Source organism: Pezoporus occidentalis, unplaced genomic scaffold (assembly GCF_034315485.1).
Source record: "Pezoporus occidentalis ecotype Australia unplaced genomic scaffold, CSIRO_AGI_Poc_V1 ctg112, whole genome shotgun sequence".
Taxonomy (NCBI): domain Eukaryota; kingdom Metazoa; phylum Chordata; class Aves; order Psittaciformes; family Psittacidae; genus Pezoporus; species Pezoporus occidentalis.
In genome coordinates this window covers 113,849-139,630 of record NW_026912907.1, presented here as the reverse complement: position 1 = coordinate 139,630, position 25,782 = coordinate 113,849, and the positions used below count along the sequence as shown (strand labels likewise).

Here is a 25,782-nt window from a genome sequence, read left to right as displayed (position 1 = left end):
GGTTAGCCATGGCTGTATAAATTCCCAAACCAAGTAAAACAAATCTTTTATGGTCTGTCTGATCTTCCAGCCTTTTCATTTCTGATGTTAAAACATTTGTATTTCTGATTTGCTATGTACAAATGCCAGTATGACAGAAATTTCAATTCTGGACCAAAATCTGGCAGCTATTAGACTACAAAACTATGAAGGAAAACATTGTTCTGATGCGTGAGACAAGAAAATTAATTGTTTAAGCAAAAGATTTTTTCGGAAGTTTAGGTTTTGTGTTTTGATTGTCTCGCTGATGCTAGCATAAATCTTCTACAAATACCATAAGTAATACAAATGTTTGCTAATAGCTTGTTTGATTTTGATCTGGCTTCAGTTGCTTTGGCAAAATTCTACTCCTAAGTGAGTAAGAGTAATTGGGTCTGCAGCTGTGAGTCACCTCATTACTTTCAGTGCTGCCTTGGGATCTGTTATGACTGCAGCTGGTCAGCATGCCTTGTCACCCTGTACGAGCCATGTCACAGAGCAGCCACGAGCCACGCCAGTGAGCACATCACATGGGATGTTAGGTCAGTGCTGACTCAGAGGGGAAACACCTACAGTAGTGTAAAATGCTCTGTGAATTATGACCTGTTTAAGAAATTACTTCACCTATGTTCCCATTTTCATCTTTTTTTCTCACAGGGTGATGTGACATTTCCTTAACCTGAATTTGTAGGGATGAGCTCAAGAAGGGGATGAACTTGCCTTGCAGATACCTAAGACATTCATTTTTTTTTTAACTAAGATTTTGAAAATATATGTGTGTATATGTATGTATACACACACAAATATAATTTCATATTTGTTTTACAAATGTGAGATTTTAAAAATCCTGTGACTGTGACCTTCTAAAATGACTTCCCTTTTGGTCAACTAGAATTGCTTTTGGGCTGATCCGTCAAACCATCCATGAGATTCCAGGTGACTTGGCACTTGATAGGGCTGGTTGTGATGCTGAGCCTCCCACTAGTGTGGAAATACAGAGAAGCAGATGATGACACCTGAAGCTCTCCTTCCTGACACCTATGGAAAGCGCTGCCTTTTGACTCAGGCTGATGAATCCCACTTAGCAAGCCAGGCGTAGCGAGCAACTGTAGCTGAGCTGTGTATTTCAGCACCAGTACCTGGTTTTCCCTGTGGATTTTCAAATGTCAGAAAGTCTTCTAAAGTTCATAAGCCTTTAAGGCACTGACACAATAAGAAGAGGGGAAAAAGAAACCAGGAGGGGTCTAAGTCCATGTTGCTTATGGCATCTTGTGAAGGCTGTTACACCTGTGCAAAATGTCTGTAAAGAGACACTCAACTAACCCACTGCATTTTATTTACTTGCTTTACATGGGTGTAAATGATTAAATAAAATGCCAAGCAGTGTAGGATTCAGCATAATGATAGTACTGTTTTAGCTTGCTCTGCATGGCTTGTTCTATTAATATATATTTGTGGTCAGGAAGGAACGCAGTCTCACTTTGCTAAAATCTGAAGCTCAGTAAAGCATAATATGTGCAGTATTAATTTTGGTTTGACACCTGCCAGGCAAAGATCCTTACAGGCATTCTTCTCAACCGAGCTCCATCTGTTGCACAGATCTTCAGTTCTGATATTTCTAACTACTCGAGCCAAAGAAAAAAGAAGAGCCAACTTGAATTTAAAAAGTATCTGGGAGGAATGAACAGTTTTATCAAGGCTAAATATAATGCCTTGTTGTCATACTTGGTTTAAGTTCTGTAAGGGAAACATGTACAATTAGTTGTCTTACAGGAAAAAAGAATCCTTCATACTGGCAGTATGATTTTTGTTGTTCGGTGAAAGGAACATGGATAGCTGAAGTCCAAGCCCATGATTTTATTGTTGAATTGCTCTAGCCTTTAGACAGATTTCTCGGTAGGAAAGTTGCTAGTAAAAAATTGACTCACTTACTGTACTCAGATACAGATAAAAAGCCCAAGGACTCTGCTGTGATTGTTGCATGCAAAGGAGGAGCAGGATTAGCGCTTGCCTCAGGTCTTTGAAAGACAGCTTGGGCTATTTGAAATAAACGTTGAAGTAGGGTCTGTCAAAGAAGTTAACTTCCAATCCCCTGACAAAAGTTGCATGATGAGTTTGTCATCTAGCTGACAAAACAATCATTAATTGCTCCAGTTGTCTTTGTTTTGCACTTAGAGTGGGTGAATTATTCTGTCAGAGCTGCCCAGCCCACATGGGTAAACATTTGCCTCCTGTGAAACCATGAGCCTACTGCAAATATGAATGTAGTTTATGATCATTGTGGCTTCATACACCCATCCTCTGTTAATTATTATTTGTGATAGCGTGGCGGAGAAACCTAAGTGAGGGAATTGATGGCTCTGTGTGCTTCAGACCAACAATTAGTAGTTGAAAGTGCTGTATTAACAAACTCATTGAATTCACTAAGAACTGCAGAGCATTCAAAGGTATGTAGAAATCCACTGGCATACTTCAGAATATGATTTTTTTTGGCGTTATTTCTAGAGTTGACTCTTGGTGTGACTGCCAGCATATAAACCAGAGGCTCTTATCTCTGCTCTCTCCGGCTGTCAGGTAGCTTTGTGCTGTCTCACAAGTAGTTGTTCTGGCTTCCAAAAAATAGTCATACATCTTCTTTCCATATAACTTTTCAAATCACATTTGTTCATTTGGGAAAAAATCTTTGGCCAGGGTCTGAATGCTTGGTATCGGTATTCAAGCAGTTCTTCCAAGTAATTCCTAGCAGCTCAGGTGTTCCTCAGAACCTCGCAGCTGAGTAGATATTTCTTTCTTCCTTAGTGTAATGCTGCATGGTGAGCCTGTTCATGCATTTATATCGAACATATTAATGTGATGATTCCACTGTTAGCTGTGGCTTCAGTGCTGATGCATATAGCTTATTTATGTATAACAATATAGAAATCGATAGGAAATATCAAGCAAATTTTACTTCCACTTCAGTGCTACAGCAGCATCAAATGCTCCTAGAAATAAAAAAGTATAAAAACACAGTACAGTTAAGTCCAATCCTGTCTGCAATGCTGGGTAATCCTGCTTCAAAAGACAGCAGATATTATAGTATATTGTGTTTGTGTTTTCTCTGCATAGATACTCTTTTCCTTGCATGTGTCCATTGTCACCATTTTATTTAAGAAATTAACTATTTGATTTCATGGTATGCAACAGCAGAGAAATGCTAGGGAAGCAGAGTAACATCCACTCTATTAACTGCTGAAACTTCCTCCCTGTTCTTCCCAAATAAAAAGCAAATTAAAAAGTGAAATCCCAATCTCTTTCAACTCCTTAAACGCAGGGATTGCTCCCTATAGCTTGAAAAGGGTGAAAATTTATGATAGCATGAATTTATTTAGCAACTTCTCTGTCAATCTGTTTAATATAGAGTAATATTGAAGGCCATCAGTATAACAGAGATCTGTGGAGGTACAAAACCTGTAAGACAGATTAAGAGAATGTTCAGGAAAACTGAGTAGCTACTGGAACTTCGTAGTGGGAATACAGTTGAAAATTTTTGTCATCAAATCTGAATGTTTTGTTTCAGGTTTAGCAGTCTGCTGCCACATCCACAGCTACTAGGCAGTCATTAGCTAGTGATAAAGAATACACAAATTAGCTGCTGGTATTGAGCCAAAACAGAAACATCTGCATATTTAAATTGCCTGTAGGTTTACAAAATCTTATATGTTGTCTATTTTTCCTACCCTAATAACCAAAATGTGTTTAATGTCACAAAGCATGATGCTTGAGAGCTCACACAGGAGACGAGATTGTCAACAAATGAAGATATATGTACTTTTTCATAACACCAGTAATTCAGACACCCAGCAAGCTTTTGGCAGGAAGGAGCTGAATATTGTACCATGGGTGGATCCTGCTTCACTTGAGCGAGACCGTTCGAAGTTGCCATAGATTTGATTATCATGGATCATGGCCACGATTTATTCTGCACGTTGTCTGTCATAGTATTAGATTCCAAATTATTTAAAATAAGGCAGACAACTTCCTGTCTTTTATACAAGTCATGAAAACCAGCATGTTGTGGAAGAATGCAGCCAGTCTTAAAAATACATTTCATATTTGCTTTTATTTTGATTAGTGCCTTTCATAATTAAATTACGAGGCATGGAAGTGGAAGTTACCATGACAGAAATACACTTATGAGTAAGTATGTTATGATCAGTAATTGACAGAGGTTGATATTATTCTGGATATTAATGGCTTTGTATTCATCAGATCAGAAGTTACCAACCTACAGAAACTTTACAATCCTGCAATTGTGAAGCAGAAGTGCAGCATATACTCAGATAAAATTCTTTGTCAAATTTGTTTTACTGTAATGTCTGTCAAAAAAAAAGTGCCACTTTCTAAACCTTTGTTTTAGGTGTTTTTCTTTTAATGAACTTACAGTACAGATTCCATGCTGTAGTTTAGTCTGGGTGTTTAACTGACCAAGATCTGATTTTGGTGTTTAACTGACCAAGATCTGATTTTGATTGTGTTAGAGGATTAACAATGCACATACTAAAAGCCAGAGAAGGCTTCTCCAAGTTATTTTAACATCTTCTTCAAGTTATTTTAGTATTCTTTTAGGTTCTTTAATCTGAGTGTATTAACTTCATATATGGGAATATGTCTATAATGGGGTCAGTTATCTGTCTTCAAATAGTACAGGATTTACAGTTCAGTTCTTCTCGTTCCTTGGCCAAACACTTTTTGACACCCATTAAGACCAGGTGAAACCCACTAAGACCAGACCACTAGGACCTGGTAGTTTTGAACAGACTTTGGGTGGGCTGTGAGATGCATGCTGTTTGCAGGTATATAGAAAAGATATGTATATGGTGATACATAGAAGAGAAATATTCTTCCACATTCTGTGGAGTACGATTATTTGGAGCTGTTGCAAAATGCTAATGGTCCCTTCCCAGCCTTTGAATCTGTCTGATGTTTCATTAGCAGCAACAAGAAAAAACCCAGCACCCAAATTATATAGTAGGGGTTAGTTTCTGGATAGTCTGTTCTGCTGTTTTCACTGATCAGGCATTTGAGCTTGATTCTTGTGTTTAAACAGGTCCTGAATCAGACTGTTCTAAAGTTCACAGCAATGAAATAAACTTCATGATCATTTTTAACTTGCACAGGAGGGAGTAAGTGCTTCATTCTCCATGCAGGCCTGCCAAATGCCATATATCCGGCATGATACTTTCCCATCTGGCACACTAGTCCTTCATTGCTGCAGGTTGGCTTAGAGCTCATGAATTTGGATGTACTGTAGGAAGAAGGCAGGCCTTTGCCTGCAGTTCCGCCTGTTAGGACTGGGTTGGGAAAGAACAGCTGAACAAGAAGGCAGAAGATCAGCTGTACAAATGGAGGCCTACTGTCACCTCCCACCTCCTTTCCTAACAAATCAGGCCATGCCATCCCCTGCAGTTACCCAGCACCTCTGTTTATTGCACTCTTCTCTCAAGAACATCCACCATGATCTTGTCTTTGACTTGAGTGATGTACGGCACCCACTGGGATACCTCGAAATCCTTACTCTCTGCTTTCCCTTTCATCCAACATCTCTGGCAGCTCAAGGGGGGCTGCGGCTCTCGAAGTCTCTGATCTCTCCATTAGTTGGAGCTTTACACACCTTCCAGTTCAGATTCTGCAACCCCACCTCACAGCTCTTGAAAGCCTGTCCCAGCCTGATCCACCAAGTGTTGTTCTGCTTCATGACCCACTTTTACTGTTGTGTTCAGGCCAAGGGGATTTCACTTTAAAGTAAATATACCTGGCTGTGTGCAAGTTATTTCCTATTGTGACATTCGGTCATTAAATAATTTACTGAGTGTAACGCAGCTGCCTAAACACACAGCTCACAGCCTTGGCAACCATGACCATGCCTTTTCAGTGCCCACTGCTGGGTCTGTGGCTCAGGCTAGTTGAAGTCAAGTGCACTGCACTCCAAGGGGGCTGGAGTGAAGCAGAGCCTGGAACTAGGTTGTTTATTATATATATGTTTTCCTTTAGCTGAAGTACCCCAAATGTTACCAGCTGCTGGCACGTTAGCCACAATGGCTCTGTAGAGCTTCAAAGTCCCTTTTAGCATAATTTCTTATAGTAACCAAGGCTGTGTGCTCCTCTGCTGTGGGCCATTGTGTGTATGCATGTACACCTAGTAGCTCCTGAACCTGTTGGCCAACGTCAAGAGCTCTGCCTTCTTGCTGTTGTGGAGAGGAGCAATTTCGTGACTGTCTTGAGAATCAGTAAGCAGCTGGAGGAAAGAAGTCCTGAAGCATGAGTCAACTGTAGGACTTGCACCTGGGGGAAACAAAGCTGCTTTGGTTCACGGCTTCTGGAAGTGCTTGATCTAACTTTAGCACTTCTCAGGGAAGAACTGTACTCCAGATGCCAGGAAAGGCAATTAAAGAGGACTCTGAAATAATTGCTTTGAACTCTTCAGAAATTACAAGCAGCATCTTCTAAGAAGGTCAAGTGAACAATAGTGACTTCAGCCCAGATCACTGAAGGATCACTCTTTGCACCTACTAGTAGGAGATGCTGAGGCCAGATGTATGCCTAAGCAGTTACTCTTTTTTGCAGTCCAGTTCCAGTTATGCAGGGTCTGAAGCCCAGAATCACCTACCTGTTTCTGATGTGATTATATAAAAATTGAACTTTTGCCTAGCACTGTTTCTGCCAAGGGTTCTTGCATGGAATTTTGCTCTATTTCAATATATCCCTTGATTCCCAGGGTAGTTTTCTTTCCACCAGGCCCCATTCTAGAGGCTGGGAAGCGTTCTTGACCCTTCCCAGTTGCTTTTGTGTTGCACTGTGTAAAAGTGTATTGATAAGGCTCCCTGATCTCCAAGAGATGCTTTTGGTCGTGCACAGAGAAGTCATTCTTACATGGAGAGGGGTCCTTTAGACAAAATCAGAAGGCACTTGGGGTTGCCAGCAGTTCTGAGGAATCAGCTGGGTACTTTACAGATCAACAAAAAATGACTCAGCACTTTTTGCTGCTGTGTCCTGTGTTGGAGCCAAGCTCGCTTGCTCCCCGCTGCATTCCAGCAGCACAGAGTGGGAAGTCAGTGCCTTGATGCTGATAAAGATTTTCCCATGGTGCAAGTCAGCCTAAGAGATGGTCTCTGCTTTTTTTCATCACCTAGAGGTGGTAATGAGAAAGCAAAAGCAGAAACGAGTCTTGAAGTGATTCAAAGCCCATTTTCACTGGACTTTATCTTGCATCCTCCCACTTGTGCCAAGCAGGACAGAGCTGGGGTGAGTTTATTTTCCATCCCCCTCATTGTTGCAATACCTTCTCGGAGTCTCCTACTTAAAGCTGGAGAGGTCCTAAAGAAAAAGAAATTCTAAAGCGGTGACCACCTGCCTTTGCCCCATATATAGCTTTGGTATCCGAGTTACTCTGTTTTGTCTGTGGTACCGTCTGTTTATATCCAGTTCTGTTTTCTGTCCATACTCACCAGCACCATCGTATCTCCCAGTCTGTGTAGAAGTCTGGAAGCACAGATGTACACACAGCCCAGGAGTTGTCAACATCTCCTGTTTTTTAACGGGGATATCTAGGATAAAGGCTTAGGGTGGATGAGCTTCCTTGACCAGCGAGAGCAGGAGATGAGAAGAACGTTTCCTCGTGCTGCAACTTTGCATAGAAGGATCTGTGTGTCTTTCTCTGGGTCAGTTTCAGTTCCAGAGCCAGGGTGGAGAGTGTCCTACCTACCTCTCTCCAGCCAGGAGGAAGGGGATTTTAAGGGTTGTAAGTGCCATGTCAGCAATCTGGCTAGCAGACCCAGAAGAGAAGCTCTGCACCAGGCTGGCTCGCTCTCCAGCACAAAGCAGTTGGTTCCCCATTCCTCAGGGACTTAGTGGCTTCAGTGTGAGCAGTGAGGGTTCAGCCTCTCTGTCTCTGCAGTGTGCAGCCCTGACACTTTGTGGCATAGACCATGGTCACAGCTGGCCATTTTCACCAAGTGAAACACCATGGTGAAAACCTGGTGTTTCACTGGAGGTGAAGGCACCGAAATTGCCATCTCCTGGGAAGGCCACAACACCCTCCGGTGGTGCCCCAAGCCCTGCTTCTTCCTGTTTCTAACAATGCAGTCCTTGTTTTGCTAATCTGAAGCATATACCTAACATAAGCATGTACACCTCCACATCAGATCCACCTCAAGCTAAAAGAGCTTCACATTTCTTTTGCAAAACCTGAGGTCTCTGTATCCTAAACTTACCTTTCAAATACAACTGCAGGATCTGCATAATTGAAGCTTTTGCTCTAATCTCATTACCTCCCTAGGGCAGTTCCTGACAAATGGAGATTATAAGAGAAGGTCTGTAGTAAACATAACTAAAAAGGCATCTTTAATGTTTTTGCAATGTATTCAAAGCAGCTTGGGTGCTGAGCGCAGAAAACTCATTTCCCTTTTACCTGAAATGCCATTATGTTTATTAAATTAAGAGTGGCATTGATCCAAGAACATATCCAAATTTTTTGTGATTTTGCATTTGTCATAACTGAAATATCTCACTTAATATTTCTCTATACCTGTAAATAATATTTTCCATCACAGAATACTTGTCTCAGATTTTCCTCAGTGACTTTGTATCAGATCTGAAAAAGAGCTATCACAGAAAATAAAATGGGACTAAAATAACAGTCCTTTGTATTAAATTTAACATTTGGCTTCTGTCCCAGAATTTTCCATGTCCATATTAGAATCAGATGGTAGCATAAGATGAAAAGATTTCCTGGATGGGTTTTATTCTTATTCTTATTAAAGGGCTGATAACAGGCTGAAGGCAAGATACTTGTTGAAGCAAAAAATCTGCCTAATATCAAAGGCTGGATGGACAAGCTGACATGTATTATAGTTAGGCCTCCCTGCTTGATCCTGTTTCAGTATCATAAAATCATTCTGCTAGTGAACATGAAGTATAAAAATTCTAGCGTGAGAGCAAAAAGCCCAGGCTGGCAGGTAGCGCTCCTTTGTGCACACTGCCTTATGGTTAGTAGCTGACCATAAGCCAAGTCAATGGTTTAATATCAAAAAACAGTGCTGGTGACAGCACAGTGTAGCTATATTTAAAATTTTAGTTATTCTCAAATGTTTGCATTCATGAAAGGCAGTCCCTTGTCCTGACATGCCTGTGGAGCTGGTAACACGTGTGATGTGACAGCACAGGGCCGCCCCACCGGTACTGCTCAGCCTTCTTCAGGAGCATCCTCTGCTCTGTCCCGCAACCAGCCGCTTGCCCCAGGTTTTTTTGGCAATCTGGAGACAGAAAGATCAGAGGGACCTAAATACTCTTCAGAAAGCAATTTTCCCTTTACTCAAAGCAGCTTTGTATAGTACTTATGTATGATTGGGCTTAAATTGTACAAATATTTGCAGGCTGTGGATATTCTATGCAAAACCAATTACTTTTGATAAAATGAAGGAGCGGTGCTTTCTAGTGTTGCTGTTCTGCTGTAGTGGAGGCTGAGAGTATGATATTGGAGCTATAAATTAGATTTTGCAAAGCGGCTCTTCTCTAGGGTGTCTGCCTCTTCAGATTGACAGGCTATAATCAGCTTTTTCTTGGGGATATTTTTGATGTTTTGATGCAGTATCTTCAGAAACAAAAGTAGAGCAGCAATTGCAGGCTGCGCTGACCCTTCATTTCAGCTTGCAAAGGGTATTGAAGAGCAAATGTACTTTATAGATATCTTATGCTGCTTTTCTAAATACACCTTTTTAAAGCAACTGCTATGTGGTTTGCATTTACAGGTGGTAAGATAATTGTTTCACCATCACTGAGTGTTTACAGCATCAACGTCAACAACCGAGCTTATAACCAGGGCTCCTTTTATAATCAATAGGAGGAAATGTACATGTTTAGAGGAGTGATTCGCACGCTTATTTTAGACATCTTTCTGGTGAGATGGATTGTATTCTAGAAGTGCCTATTTCTCTCCTTGGTGATAATTAATCCTAGTGTAATTAGACTACCTGTACCATACAACATGTTTCTGAATAGTACTGTGTTCTCACTCTGCTATTAATACTGTTTGTATTAATGCTTTGTTTTTTTTAAATATAATGATCAGATTGCCACAGGGAATACACAAAGAGATCACTTGTGTTTGTAAGAAATAACTTGGTGCAGTCCCCAGGAGGTTTTTGTCACTGTTAATTACAGCTACCTTAATGCTTCCTGTGAAAGCTGTTTCAGTAGTTGTATTGATCCTGTCCTCCATGACTCAGATACTAGCTTGATGCTGAACGCCTTCTCAGATAAACTGTTGGGGGCATGTTGGGTGCTCAGATGATACTAAGGGACATAGGGCAGAAATCTCTGAGAGAACACGGGACTGTCCTGAAAACAACCTCAAGGAGGCCAGATGAATGGAGCTGTAGCACAAAAATGCCTGTTTTCAGGAATGTTGCTATAAATGGAACGAAGCATAATTTGTACTGGGATCAACGTTGATGCCCATTTGGGTTCACCTGAATCATGCTTATGGGTTTATTCAAGTAGAAGAAAAGACCTGGAGCTGGTCTCCTCAAGATGAGTTTGCCGTATATAACAGGTCACAAAGGGCAAGTAGCATCTTAGGAGACTGAGGAATTTCCTGGGAGCAGCCCTCAGCAAAACAAAACAGAAAAAATAAATCAAATAATACCTAGTAACTAAGAAATCAAAAGTTATTTTCAAAGTGTATAAACAGAGACCCAGAATAGAAGTAATCTGGTATTACTGGTCCCACATTCGTCATTTGCCGCTATATCATATTGGTGCAAGCAGATTAATTTTCAGATGGCGATGGCTCCTGGAGACGTGTTCCTTGAAAATCTTTCGTGTTCACTATCCTGAAATCTGTAATTACTTTTGGAAGTCTTGGCTTTGGAGTAGAATTCTGATGTGTGAATGTCAGAATAGGCTCCCTAGTATGGTCCACTGAGCATTAGCTTTCCTCTAATTAATCTTCTAGTTGATTATTGCATTAGTTTTTCTAGGTGAGTATGTAATCCATTTCTTTAATTAATTCTTTCACTTCAGCTTTGCTTATTGCCTCCTTTATCAAGGTCTTACATTAATATTTGCAGCATCACCTACTGACATGTGTATGCCTTTTCTTTACAGATATCACTGAAATTGCACCATTTCTTTTGAAGACTTCACCGACAGATCAGCAGCTGAACAAGCTTGCGAGGAGACTGGGACCCGAATGGGAGCATATAGTTCTGTGTTTGGGTTTGTCCCATACTGACATCTATCGATGTAAAGTCAATCACCCCCACAACCTGCAGTCACAGATTGTAGCTGCATTTGTCCTGTGGAGACAGCGCTTGGGGAAAAAAGCAACAATCCAAAGTCTGCAAGCCAGTCTGATGGCAGAAGAGGTGGATCCTTCTGTGATACAGTATATGCTTGAGTGAAGCCTTGCTATTGATCGGGAGCTTTCAAGTACTTCGTGAAATTAAATCAAGAGGGTTCGTGGAAATGCATGTTGAAGATCTGATGCCTTAAACTGGAAAAAAGGGATTGGGAACTATGGTTTTATTAAGCTTAAACATTCCAGTTTCCTGTGGCATCTTGTGGCTTGTAATTCTTTTCATGCCAGATTAATTTTTAGCAAGCATTAAAAAATTGATCACGCTTTCCTGTTCACTTTTATACTTTTCCAGTGGGGATATAGGGTGACACTTAAACTGCTTGTAAGCAGGCGCCCCTGCAGTGAGCTCAGCAAGGTTTCTGGTTTCATTGAAGGGGCAACACTTGGTTTAACTTATTTGCTGGAGGAGTCCTTTTTGCTGCTGTTCTGTGCTAGTTCCCTGATACCCCAGCAAGAAATGAGAATAATCACTGTTGCTAATTTAACAATTTTACAACAGTTATTGCAAGTGGCTAATTTCACATTTATAAAAGCTTTAGCACATGGAGTTTCTTTCTAGGGTAAATGGCTGCCACCTTAGTCTGCCTTTGAAATTGGTGTGTCCAAGAGGGTTTCTCTAATTATTATTTAATGGGTGTATCTGCAAGGAGGTTGGCACCGTGTGTGTATGCCGTCTCTTACCATAGCGCAGGGGAGGAGTTCTCAGGGAAGACACACAGCAGAAAAGTGACCAAAAGATAGTCAGAAACAGGCAAACAGAGTGAAAAGAGGCCTGAAAAACGAGACAACCTTTCAGTTGTCCATGTTTGTCTCCACTAATAAACTGGGAGACAGCCTGGGGCCTGCTGAGTCTTGCACTATGCTCTGGATCCGGGCAGTCTTGTTTCACAAAAGTTTTACTTTTAGGTCAAGTATTCACAGTCATCTTCCTCTGGCCACCACATGCCCAACAGGGTAGGGAAGCTTGCAGATCCTTTCTGCTCAAGATGTACTCCTCACTGCTCTCCCTCCAGCTTGTGCCATCCACCAGGCTCATTTGATTTCTACCAGCTTTTCTGAATCTAATAGGAGACATAACTGTGTCTCCTGTCCCCAGTTCTTTGCCAGGTGTAATTGTACCACCTGTGAGAATTAGATTTTATCCAGAAGAACAGTAAAGCCTGGGCTTTTCTCTTCCACTTCTTTCAGAGATTTTCTTCCTACTGGAAGACACCACTGAGGTTTTGCTGACCAGGTAAAGGGGGATAAGGCCACAGGGTATGTATCTGGAGGTGATGGGAGTGACCAGCTGCTCTCTGAGGCCTGATGATAAGAGGCAGAATATGTCTTAATTCTCCCTGAGCAGTTTGCTGCACAGTAAATGAGGAACAAAGTTTGGATACAGGGTTTCCAGTTGTATTTATGAGCAAGTTATGGTAGACTACGGAGTCTTACCAAGTAACATCCTGCAGGATGTTGCAATACCTGCCTCATGATTTGAGAGCTGCTTCATCAAAAGTCTTAATTGGGGTAAGAATTACTGCCTTTCTTTTATTCTTCTTTTTCTTTTTTTTCTTTTCTTTTTTTTTTTAATTCTTCCTATATCCTATATCCAAATTTTGGAAGACATCTGGGCAATTAGGAAAGACAAACAGGTTTTAAGGAAATCATTTCTGCCTTGGGTCTTTTCAGAAGCATAGAAATAAGAAAACACCCTAGCAAGGTCAGCACCTGCAGGTCCTGAAGCAATCTGGTGGTATTTTGGTTTGAATCTCCTGTATACAGTTATGGCCTTGAGTAAATCATGATCCTGTTATACTTTACTCAGATCTTAACTAATCATATCCTATTATGGCTCCTTATAGAGTTTAAGTCTATCAACAAACGCCAAGTAAACAATGTAAATCACTTTAGGCCTTGGAATTTATTTATTTTTCTGTTTCATGATGCTTTAATGCCATCATTAAACATGTTCTGCATTTTAGGGAACTGGGACAAAGCAGTGTCCCTGGCAGCACTTTGGAGGAGCAAAAGCTGGAGATGGGGAACAGGAGAAACTACTGAAAACACGATTCAGAGGAAGAAGCTGGCTCCCAGTGACAAATGCAAGTATCTTATCTTGTTCTGAGCCAGCATGGACCAAGTCTAAAGGCAGACTGGTCTCCAAGGGAGTCATCCCCATTCAACCCAGCATGAGCACAGAGCTCCAGGAAGGCAGCCAGTGTGGGTGGTAAAACTGTGATGGGCACACTCGCGGGTCCCTGGTACCTTCTTCTTTGGGTGAACATTGCATTTCATGTTGTTCATTTGTAAGACCAATGTCAGCTTATCCATAGATAATGGATTTAGAGTCTTTTTTAGTGGTTAAGAAAACAGCTTGCAGTAGGTATGAAGTGTCATGTCAAAGAAGCCTTCCCTACAGGTCAGGTATCCTGTGTATCTCCTATGGGCCACTGGAAACCTGATGGGTGAGTGTCGTATCAGGTAGTTTCTCCACTGAAATTTGTCTTTCAGTGGGCAAAATCCTGCCTCCCAGCAGTGGTACTGAAATTAAAGGAGTTGCGACTCGACAAGGAATTTAAAACCTGGGCCTCTCATATTGTAGAACAAAGCACTTAATTCATAATTTATGGTTACTTTCACATTCCCAGGCCTGAAAATAATGTTGTAATACTTGAGTTGCAAATATTGAAGGGAGAGGTTTACTTATTTTATGAGATTGTTTCCATTGCTGTTATTTTTAAATTCATAGAAATGTTCCTATTAGACTCTTCAGTTTTATTAAAGCTTGTTTTTTGCACCACACAAATGCAGGCACACATTTAACTTGACAGTAGTATTCCTTTAACCCAGTGGATTTTTCCATCCACTTAGAAATATTTTTCTTCTGTATGTAATGCTTTATTTTGCACAAGGATGCAATTAAGACAATTTAATTCTTCAGATGTATAGCAAGGCCTCTTATTCTCTCTTAGGACAGCCAAAAGGTCTTAAAATGTTTATTCTTCTCTGGCTAATTTGGGAGCAAATGTTACTTATTTAAATCTCACTCACAGACAAGCCTGCGGCTTGATTATTGTTCAGGAGTGAGGCAACTCAGTGAACGAGTTTCCCCATCTCTCCCTTGGCCTCAACTCCCTTGCGCCACCGGGTTTGGGTGATGACAGGGGGCTTGCACAGGGGCTTCTGTCCTCCCTGCCCACCATGCCCCCAGGACTGGTGCACAGGTCAGGCTGACAGCCAAGAGCAGCCCCCAGCAAGGACTCATCTCTCTTCCACTGCTCATCGCTTCCAGTGAGGCATGTGGCCACTCCAGGCTTCAGGCTAGCATGTGGTCTCAGGGGCAAAGGTTAGCCAGCAGCAACTGCTCTTTGATGTGTTTAGGTTTCTTAACTGATGTTGAAAATGCCTTTCTAGTGAAAATGGTATAATTGCCATCTACTTAGTTGTGGCAGTGTTTAGGAGCCCCTAGAGAAGAAAGCTTAAAGGTGGCCTCTGCTGGACCTTCTATGAGATGGATGGCTTAACTTCTAGTCTTTGGGAAAAGTAGCCACTGATTTTTCTTCCTTGGTCTGTAAAGAGATCCCATTAACTCTCTTAAGTGGTAAGTATGCTTTACAAAAGCTCTTTTGAACTCTGCAAGTAGAGGTGGACTCAGCATAGCAACAGGCAAGGCCTAAGAGCACTCTTTCTCCCCACCTATATAAAGTGGCATGGATGTTCACAAAGGAGGGATGTCCTCAGGGCAGAATCAGGTCAAGGAGGCTTTACAAGGCACTGAAGAGTGGCTGAAATGTACAGTAAAATGAAAATGCAGTCATCTTTGAGCTGCTTCACCCAGATGATGCGGGGGAAATTTCCATCTTGAGTCATCTATTATGACAGTCGTTGATCTATGGAATAAAACATTCTGCAAAAGGCTGGGAAAATAAACAAAGTCGTATTATATTCGAAGAACATCAAAGGCACACTCATCTGATGCTAATGCGGTATGCTGCCAGTTTTGTTTCTTACTGGAAATAAAAACAGTCTCTGAGAAGTAATCTCTTTCTAAGCTTCCATATTCATAGCCGCAGACTAATGTCAAGGCGTAGTAGTAGAACTGAAACTGCAGTTCAAGAAAGCTTTGTGTATTTGCAATGAATATTCAAAAGCTTTGTCCAGATTTCACTAAGTGAAAAGAATTTTGACTTTTAAGGTGTCTTTCTATCACCTGATAAATAGACCTAAAAGTAAGTCCAGTGATTTGGCTTTTTTTTTGGCCTGAATACACTGTCCTTTTTAATGAATTTCCTGAGAAAAAGGAACATTCGCTGGAAATGGAAATAATCTTTCAAAATATCTTTCCAGATTAAAGAAAAAAGAAGTATGTGCTTTAGCAGAATTCACTTCTGAACCTAGCATTTTGGTTGTGGAAAAAGACAAATTACAATTTCCCTTTGAAGCTGTTGGGGAGAGCTGGATGATCAGCAGAGCTGATAATGGTGCAGGAAGACTCCCAGCACTCCTGCAGCAGGGACTGCTTTAAAATGCCTGCACATGTTGCAGATACCATTTCTGACACTGATGTCTGGTCCAAGCCCCAACAGCAAAGAGACAAAAAGTCTCTTGTTAACTTCAATGCGCTTTGGATTAGGCCTTCTTTAATTGGAACCTGCTGAAGTGTGGTACTTTTACTACCTCCCTTTGAAAAGCAGGCTTTATGGATTTGGGACAATAAAAAGGGAAGGGGTTTTTGTGGGTGTAGTAAGCATTCTAGGTTATGGGGTCCTCTTTTCACTGCCTCAAGTGCTACTTTGCACTATGCGCTTCAAAGTAAGCATCATGAGAAGGGGAAAAAAAAAGAGGAGTGGAGCCATTCAGCAAAGGATATATCAGTAAGTCTCCAAAACCAAGATCATTTTGAGTTCTGGAATGTGAACAGTCCCATTAAGAGGCGGTATTTGATGGCTCAGGAGATTGCTTATACATTCATGGAGTTTTCCACCTCGAGATCAAGAATCCAAAGCCACTATTGATCCAAAAGAAAAGCAACCTAATGGCAGCCTGTTCATGTTCTTTAATCTGTCCTCACAATTTTCACATCTGACCTACACAGCACCAGCCCTTGCTATCAGTCTTAGAAAAGGGCAGAGGGGATCGAACGAGCCAAGTAGTTGAACTGCTCTCTGCCCAGGGAGGATAAAGTGGGTAACATGCTTGGCCACAGCTGGCGTTAATGTTCACATGGCATGGGCAGAGAAGCCACCAGCTTCCTGGGTTGCGACCCAGACCTCTCCCCACCAGCAAGCTCATTCACATAGAGGGGACACACAGAGACTTCCTTAACAGCTCCTTGCAGCATACACTCAGAGGCTGTTTTCACTGGCTGGCTAGTTGTTACTCTTTTTGTGAATGCTGTCATAGCTCGTCCCGAGGAATGTGTGTCCAGGAATAATATATAACTGCCCAAAGTCCTGTTTCTGCATGACAGAGTCCCCTCCATGACCAAGCTCAGGACAGGGCAGGACACCAACTTAGCTGGGAGCAGTGCTCAAGTGCAGATCCCATCGCAGTGTAGTTGAAAATGTATTTCCAGAGTTATTTTCTGGTTAAGAATACCTGTTTTTTCTTAAATTCAGAGCTAGTCCTGGTTTGATTTCAGTGCTGGTAGAGTGAATTTTGACCTGTGATTGGGATGCTTGCACTTGGGCATTCAGCAGCTGCAACGTGAGCTTGCCCCACGGCATGCAGCTCAGGCATGGGGCTCAGTATTAGCCCTTCTCAATTCCGAAATACTCAATTCTGCTAGCACCTGGGACACCTGCATGTTCACTGTGGTTTCAATCATTAGCTGTTTTATTGGTATTGAGTCTAATCTTGCATCTTTGCACCATTAATCTTGGATTATCCTGAAGGGAATCACAGTTACCCTCACAAACTAGAATGGGGTGGAGTTTTTTGCATGCACCCTGAACACCATTGCCTGGGAAGCAGACGTGGGCACTCCTCTGGTGTTCCTTTGGACTTTTTCAGTGATACTTTCTCTGCCAGGAGGGTGATGCTTCCCAGCTTCACCATGTGAAATCAAGGAAGGGTCAGGGAATGTTCACACTTGGCTGAGGCCAATTGGGATGAACTAACAACCGTATTTGCCTTCATGGCACCTTAACGGGAATGGCGCTGGGGATGCATGGCACAGCCATTGCCCTTGAAACCTACTGGTCACCCAACAGCCCTGTAAAGAAAGTATATAAAGACATACTAACAGGAAACTATAATTTTCAACTATCTAAGCAGGCTCACCTCAGAGATACTGCCTTTTATTGAGTAATTTTATAGGCACATTTGCTAGGCTTATTTAAATCAAAAAGCAGTTGAGTAACCAGAGCATGTGGATACTCTGGATAAGGATCTGTCTTTCAGGTTATTAAACAAACTGCATAGCAAGTGCTCAATTACTCTTCAAAATGCTTAAGCAACACCTTTTGTTCAGATTCCCATCTAGAACTACCTCCCAGTAAGTTGCCTCCCAGTAATTTCCAAGAAGCAGTGTGCAAACAGCACACACCCCTGTTCTGGATAAAAGAGACTTCTGAGAAAAATCTCAGGATTAACAAATAAGCCATGCAGGGACCTGGGAATTAAAGCCTTCCGAAGGAATTCTGCTTGCCTCGCGCTGGGCTCTCTCTGCTGTCGTGTCTGATGTCTTCGTGTGAAACCAGCCTCAATAATTACATATTCTTCCTCTCCATTGCTGGTCCTGACTTTGCTGCGTTTGAGAAACCACTTCAGGCTGCAACTTGCAGAGTGATGCAGACTTCTGATGAACAGAGTGCGCTGAAAGTGCAGTGAGCCTGAGATTATTCATTTCATGCACACTTGAGGTTTGCTGCATGAGCAAGCGGCCATTGCATGGCAAGCAGGGTACAGCACTGAAACCTCTGCGCAGCAGAGAATACCTCTGAGGAGCCATGATGCAAAGCATGTCAACACAGGCCTCAGGGAAGCACCCACAGGGTTTCCTCCTTGTGATACACACAGGTTTTCTCACCCAGCAGCAAGTGTTTGGGTCCCACAGAGCTCTAAAAAACAAAAAAGCAAAACAGCAAAACAAAACCCCTCCTGAAACTGGCTCCCTAAAGCAAGAGCCACATCACAGAAGCTGGCAAGAGTACTAGCAAAGATGGGAAGAAAACCAGATTGGAAACAAAGCCCCGAGTCTGGCTGACTGGTCTGTTGTGAATTTGAGGACTGATTTTTCTGTTCCAGCTGCAGACTGAGCTCCATCTCAAGGGCTGTCAGTTTCTCCGCTTCCATGTCAGCTTGGGGTTCTGGTGAGTCAACCCTTAGGGAACCTGGTGCAGACGGGGATAGCAGACAGGGAACAGCAGACAGGTCAGAGAGAGGCATATGTGCATGAGGGCAAGAGTAAACAGGTCAGGAAAGGAGGGAATGAGCTCTGGAGCTCCTGGAGGGCTTGCTCCCACCATTGCCCATCGTTGGCAGTGACCCAGGTCCCTGCCTGCTGGCTTCCCATCCCTGCCACGAGGCCGCATGTGGCAGGAGACGTGTCTTCTGATGCCAGCAGATGCCACAGCAGGTAGGGTTTTCCTTTCTTTTTTTTTCCTTTTGGCAGGCAGACATGAGTGGCACATCAGATTTCACCCTGAAATCCAGCTGATGGGGCTGGCTCCAGTGCTAATGTTCTTTCCTAGAAGGGACATTGCTCACAGGGCACGCAGCTGCGATTTCCAAAAGCTAATCCAATGAGGTGTGCGTCCTGGCATCGTAACAAGCCATGCAACTGAAGCTAAGTTGCTACTGAGAACAAGCACCAGCAGGCACCTGGCTAGCCATGGCTGACAGTAACCACTCCTGGCCACAGCTGCCACCCACCCAGTAATGCCCAAGAGGTGCGTGGCCACCACCACGTCCCTGCAGTGAGCCGGGGACATGAGCTCCGGGTCAGTGCTGGGACATGGAGCATGCTTGACTGGAGGATGAGGCTTGGCCACCACATCCAAAGTCTTCTGTTGGTTTTTGGGCCTCAGTTTGGGGACATGTCTAACTGCCCAAGCTGTTTGGTCCGGTTTTAGTGGAGCTGGAGGGTGTCATGGGAAGGTCAGGCTCCATCAGCTGGAGAAACCTGCCTGCTGCTCTGAGCTGCAAGGGGCTCTGGTCCAGGACTGTGAGTCAATACACAGCCTTGCTTCAAGAAACTGGCAAGTGAAATAACTGGTTCCCTGGGAACCAAAATAAGTCAACAGAAGCATCAGCTGCTTCAAAACCTCTCTCAAGCGCCTCAGAAATGCAGGTCATTCTCTGAAGTGCTATAAAAAAAGCACCTTGAACATGGAATGATAGAATCATGGAATCACAGAATCAGAATAGTTTAGATAGAAGGGGCCTTTAAAAGCCATCTAGTCCAACCCTCCTGCAATGAGCAGAGACATCTTCAACTCGATCAGTTTGCTCAGAGCCTCGTCCAGCCTGACTTGAATGTTTCTAGGGATGGGGCACCTGCCATCTCTATGGCCAACCTGTTCCTCTTCCAAGAAGAGTAATGGGTGAGTGCTGAGCTCAAAACTGAGGTCCATGTTCCTGTTTGCTCCTCACAGTGCCCCTTTGCCGTATGTCCAAGGTGGGCTCAACGCACACTCACAGCCAGTCCAGTGCTGCCTCCCCCACCATGGACATCCTCAGCATGGGCTTGCATGGGCCCTCAGGGCGGACCATGGTGGCTCACACTCCTGATGAGCCCAGCAGAAACCCAGCAACAATGAGTATGGCCTGCTGTGTCTGAGCTAGCCATGCAGTGGTGGATGCCCCTTCCCCTGGCAAACGGCAGTGTTTGTCATTAAAAAGCCGCCATTTCTCAAATAGTGCCATTGTGTTCTCCTGTACTTGAGCATGTTATCAAATATGTTTCTTAAGGGCCATTACAGCAACAAAACAGGAGTGCTGCATAAAAGTAAGCCAGAAGTGCGGCTGATCAGAAACAGCAACTCAGATTTGCCACGTTTGCTGCTGTGAACTCTCCTGGGGACATAAGCTTGGTAAGAAAAAGAGGGAAAGATGAATGGCACCATTTGACAGTGGTTATAACTAACATGGCAGGAAAAATCCAGACCTAGTGTATAAGAGATGATCATATGGCATAACAGAATTGCTCATCTGTTAAGCATTACTAAATGCTTAGTATAGTAAGCATTGCCGATCTCCAGGAAATGTACCTAGGTGAAGCTGAAGATTTTTAAATCTGAAACTGATGGCATAAATCAAACCCTTCTTAGGCTCCTGCAATAAGAGGAGAAAAGGAAATTGCTTTTCAGCTCAGAAAGCATGCTTCTGGTAGCTGATAAACTGGCTGTGTCTCCCCACAGAAGGTACAATGAATAGCATGAGAACAAATATCAGAACTATAACAAGCCTCCAAAGGGATACAGGGAGTGACAGCAGCTGCTGCTGGAGGATTATGGGGCCTGAAGGAGATCCCCCTGCATGGGAGGGAGGGCAATGGGTGGAAGGGGAACTGCACCCAAAGGGTGGGTAAGGGTCTGTAGGGTGCCTGAGTGGAGGTGCTTAGCATCCAGAGGCTTTCCTGTTTCACTGTAACTGCTTAACCCTCTACTTAAACCTGGATCCAGAAAAGATACCAGAGGAAACACAAAAGCACTGACATGTCTTCACCATGCCAGCCAAAAGATGAGCTGAAGCCTTATTGAGGTGATGGATGAGTGTGTGATCCTTAAGCAAAGTAACCCTATGAGATGGAGACCTGACTTCGTCCCTTCTAGCTTTCACCAGGAAAAGATCAGGCACCTATCCTATGCTTCTCCCATGAGCGGCAGAATGAAGGTGGGCACCACTGACAGGCAGCTTAGCCCACCTGTCAGGTAGGTGTGGATGACATCTTCTAGAGGCATCTCTTTTCCAGTGGCTATCAAGGGAATGTGGATGACTTGCTTTGGCCAACCATTTAGCATATAAAGCCAGAGAAGAATCCATCCAACTTTACCGTAGAGACACCTACATTGGAAGTGATCCCTGTCACATCTTTTTACAGTGCAGGGAGAGAAGCAGGCGTCTTTTGGGTACACTTCATCTACCTTTCCTTGTGGTTTTGCTAGGATGAGATGAATTCACATCCCAGTGGCTAAAACTGATGCCTAGCTCAGCTGTAGGCATGTTCATTCCTTGAGAAGAAAACCTTCCCTTGTGTAAGATGAAATCAATCCCAGCCCAAAGCCCTGATTTTTGAGACAAGGTGTTTTCAGCTCCTGATGGTTCTGGCTGCCAGTGCTTATGGTCCCTGAGGTAATGCTGCCACATCACCAGCCATGGAGGTCCTGACAACGTGAGTTTCAGAGGGGCCATTCAGGGGGTAATAAATGGCTCAGGTATCCAATAAAAGGAAATTGAAACTCGGCAGACAAGCTTCCCTGGAAAAAGACCTACTCGGTTTGTGTAAACAGTTCACACACAGCAAGAGGGATTCTGGAACAAAACGCAGCCTTGTAATCCAGTTCTAGTCTTAGCTATGTATAAACGCAGAGTGGATCTCTGCTACAAAAACAGATGCATAGAACAGAAGCCCATAAAGAGGAGGGTGTCTACTAAAGGTGATAAGCTACCAATCAGGAGATAGCTGTGTTACCTTGACTGAGATACTTGACTGCTTTGTGAAGCACCCAAGCAAAACCGTTCCATTTCATGCTTTGTGAGAGGTTTGGCGGTTTTTCTTTCTTCCCCACCCTGCTCTTTGTTGCTAGCATTTTTAAAGCCTGAATTTGGAATAGTCTTGCATTTCCTCATGTCTGTGCGTCTCACCTCAGTGCCATTAAAAGTCATGACACGTAATAGAGAAACAGCTGTGCAGGAAACTTCAGGCATCTGTTTAATATTAATTGCATGTATTCCTAAAAAGTCATAGCATGTTTTTAAAATTTCCCTGCACATCTGGTGCATCACTGCTTAGGGGTTCTTTTTAATAGGCTTTATCTGTGAGTCACTGGGAATTATCAGGCACAAGCTGGCCAGAGAGCAGGGAGATGCACAGGCAAGGAAAATGGAAGAGATGTTTCTAAATAGCTGCTAAAAACCCATCCCTCTGAACAGAAAATGACAAAGCCACATTGACTGTTAGCTGCCTGTTAGCAACAGCAAGCTGTAGGGAATCTAGGTTCAGAAAGGAAGGCACATTCTATTAATAAACACTGTGTGATTTAACAGATTTATCTATCTTCCACGTGAATCCTGTCCCAAACGGTAAGCTAGGATTCTCATTCTCAGCCAGAGGATCATGAGTTCTCCTGCAGATACTCAAAACCCCACAACTTGTCCCCTTCTGCTACACCCCTTCCCCACTCTCATCCCAACCTACTTGTGTTTACTCGTAAGTGGCTTTTCCTGCAGACTTGGCAAGTCTCACGCTAAAGGAAGCGGTCTCCTGAAGGTCAGGTGAAACCTGTGTTCTTCAGCCTGACACAGCCCTGCAAAGCCCTCCAGCTCCAGGAGGTCCTCCGCTGCTCTACACTGAGCTAGCCGGGGGACCACAGAGCAACAGCTTCCCCCATTGGGGTGGAAGCCCCAGGCCCCAGGGAAGGCACAGCAACCAGGCCCACCAGCATCCATGAGCCTCTGAAAATTAAACAAAATCTCTGAGAAGCTTTTTCTGAATGAATGAATGAATGAATGCTGGGTAAAAGATTTGTTGCACATTTTTCTGTGTGTCCACCCACAAGGAAGCCAGGACCCACAGAAGTGTCACTATGAACGACTCTTTCTTATTTTAGACGTCTTATTTTCAAGAGCTCATCTTGTGTACTGCACGTGATAGGGTGTTTCCCCCTGTCAGCTGTTTGAAATACTTGCTGGGTAGTGACAACCGGTAATTAAGTCAGTAACAAATGATGATTTGAGGTCTTTATTGATGCCTCAAAGAAGGAATAGGAGGCATAGATTTGGGAAAACACAGCTCTGTCAGTGTTACAGAGCCGGTGCATCCCACAGAAAGCCCAATTTAGAGACATACAGCAGTAGGTCTATGGTGTGTGCGTGCCTGGGGTTATCTTCAGAGGATGAGAGGGCCCATGGGCGATGGGGCAAGGGAAGGAGGGAGGGAAGCCATGGGCACAGCTCTCCAACATGTTGCAGCAGGTAACTGCACCCACGTGTAAGAGGGTGTCTGTGGGAGGAGCGTTCCTCAGTCCCATGCTTTGGAGGTAAATCCTGAAGAGTGAAGGTGTGTTCCTTTCTCTGATAAGAAGAGTTACAACTCTCTCCCTTTGACAGAGTTTCTCTAAAATGACCTTTGTATTTTTTACCTTCCTCCAGTCCTGGGGAGAGTCGTTGTTTGGGGTTAAACTTCATGGTTTGTTCCTGTATCTGGAATGGGGTGAGCAGCCACGAGTGCCAGGGTCCTCCTCCTTGAGGGCTTCCACTTTGGAGCCAGTGGCCTGGGTGTCCTGGCAGCTGTGAACTCATGTAGCCCCTCTTCAGACCTCTCCACTCACCAATGAAGAGAGGCAGGGATTTTACTTTCTCCTTCTAAAAAATACTTTGGATTTTTCAAATGGGGAAGACTTGCGTAGTCTAAGAGCCAGTGGGAAGATATGAAGAGTGTGCTGGCTCCAGAGGTGCAGGGGCCAAGTGTCCACTGTGTGCTCACCTCTGTTTGCCTTGAAAGCACAAGGGATACCTTCTGGTCCTTATTTTTCCTGTCCTAAAATACCTCTGCAGTTGTATGCTAAGCTAGAGAAGATGAACTCCAGGCCACTGGGAATCAAGGAGGGGGCAATAAGGGGGAAATCAAGCAGCAATGCAATGTGTCCACAATGTGAGAGGGGGAAAGGGAAGGCTCTTCTGAGCCTGGGGACCCAGTAGGTCTGGTGCCAGCTCTGGCAACTGTCTGAGATGAGTGTGTTTTGTCTCAATGTTTTTACAGATATGGATGAAATTTAATTCCTGGCCTGTAGAGCATAGTTTAAAAGTGATTTTAGTGAAGAGCTGCATTCACAGGCTGCAAAAGAGAAAGCAAAAGTTCATGGGACTCAGGGCAGACAGTATTTAACCTGGAGAATCACCACATCCCAGCTAAGCACCTCAGGTGTCCCTCAGGCCCTTATCTGTGTCATGCTGTTAGGGACAGACATTACGATTGTGCTCCTCTTGTGGGACAGGCAGGAAGCATTATGTGGCTGCTGCTGGTGGTATTGGCATATACCTGCTGGCCTCTGCTGATACAGAAAGACCCTTTAACATGATAAGGAGCTATCTAAGCCAGAATTAAACCCAACCAGCCATGCTAAATCTCTCTGAACATGGGGAGAAAGTATCCGTTGTGGGTAGAAGGGCAAGTCTGACAGTGGGGCTAAGACACAGAGGGTGGCCTGAGCTCTCATCTGCAGCCAGGCTGGGATGGGATGCTGCAGAGCCAAGCTATGGCACTTTGATGGGAGCAAATCTGTGTGCTTTAAAATGGAGCAGCTTTCCTCCCTGTCTGGTGCCCTGAGGACACAGCCCCTAGCACCCTTTACATCCTGAGGCTGGTAAAGAGAAGCTGGGTATGCCAGATCATTTCCCCTGCTCACATATCCCCCTGCTGCCGCTGCTGGGGCTGTCCTGGCACAAGGCAGCACTACCTTGCCCTGGGTGGGAGTGCCAGCGAGGCATCCTGACCTGCCCTGGCTCAGGCTGGGCAGTGATCACTGTCCAAGACCTTTTTCTCAGTTAGCAACAGGTGCCAGGATCCGCCCCAAAATCAGTGAAGGAAACAGATGTCGCCAGGGCAATTGCAACCAGGAACAGGTTAAAGGCATCAGAAGTGCCAAAGAAGAAACCACCCAGTGTGGATCTTGGGTGTTTTTCCTCACCGGCGTGCCTCACCTTAAGCAACTTTCTGCTAGCATGACTTCACCCTGCACTTCCTCGCTGCTGGCAAACAGCAGCATGCTGCCAAAACTAAAAGCCTGTCTCTGGTGTATGCCTCAGCTCAGAGGGATCGCCAGGGACGAGCAGAGATAGCATGGTTGGGCAGCCTGTATTGCCATAATCCCGGCTGCCACATGTGTGTGTGTACGTGCACAGGATTCCCACTGCTCCGATGTGTATGTGCAAGGGCCAGAAACACCGTTTATAGTCTGGGGTCGTTCACCTTCAGGCAGCAATTGTCCTGGCAGTGCAGGACAACCACAGCTTGCAGCACACTGAATCCTGCAGGCCATTCAGTGAGAACATGGCTGGTGCAGCACTGAGGCTGGGGCAGGGGGGATGCCAAGGTATTGGGATGGGGGGGGGGCAGGCGCAGTGTGAAGGTGAACACCACACCATTGCAAGAGAGGGAGCGAGCAGCGTGCAAAACAAGATCTGTTCAATTCCATCAGTCAGCACTCTCTTCCAGAAGA

The 25,782-nt window shown here is 43.9% G+C and overlaps 1 protein-coding gene across 2 annotated transcripts in view; it reads left to right on the top strand.

Annotated features, from left to right (window-relative positions):
• Positions 1-11,682, top strand: part of CRADD (CASP2 and RIPK1 domain containing adaptor with death domain) — an 80,946-nt gene extending 69,264 nt beyond the window's left edge. For both annotated transcript variants that reach the window (XM_062633356.1, XM_062633367.1), the window contains exon 3: positions 11,164-11,682. In XM_062633356.1, coding sequence (XP_062489340.1) covers positions 11,164-11,459 — 296 coding nt within the window. In that variant the 3' untranslated portion in view covers positions 11,460-11,682. The remainder of the gene's footprint in view (positions 1-11,163) is intronic.
• Positions 11,683-25,782: the final 14,100 nt, after the last annotated feature.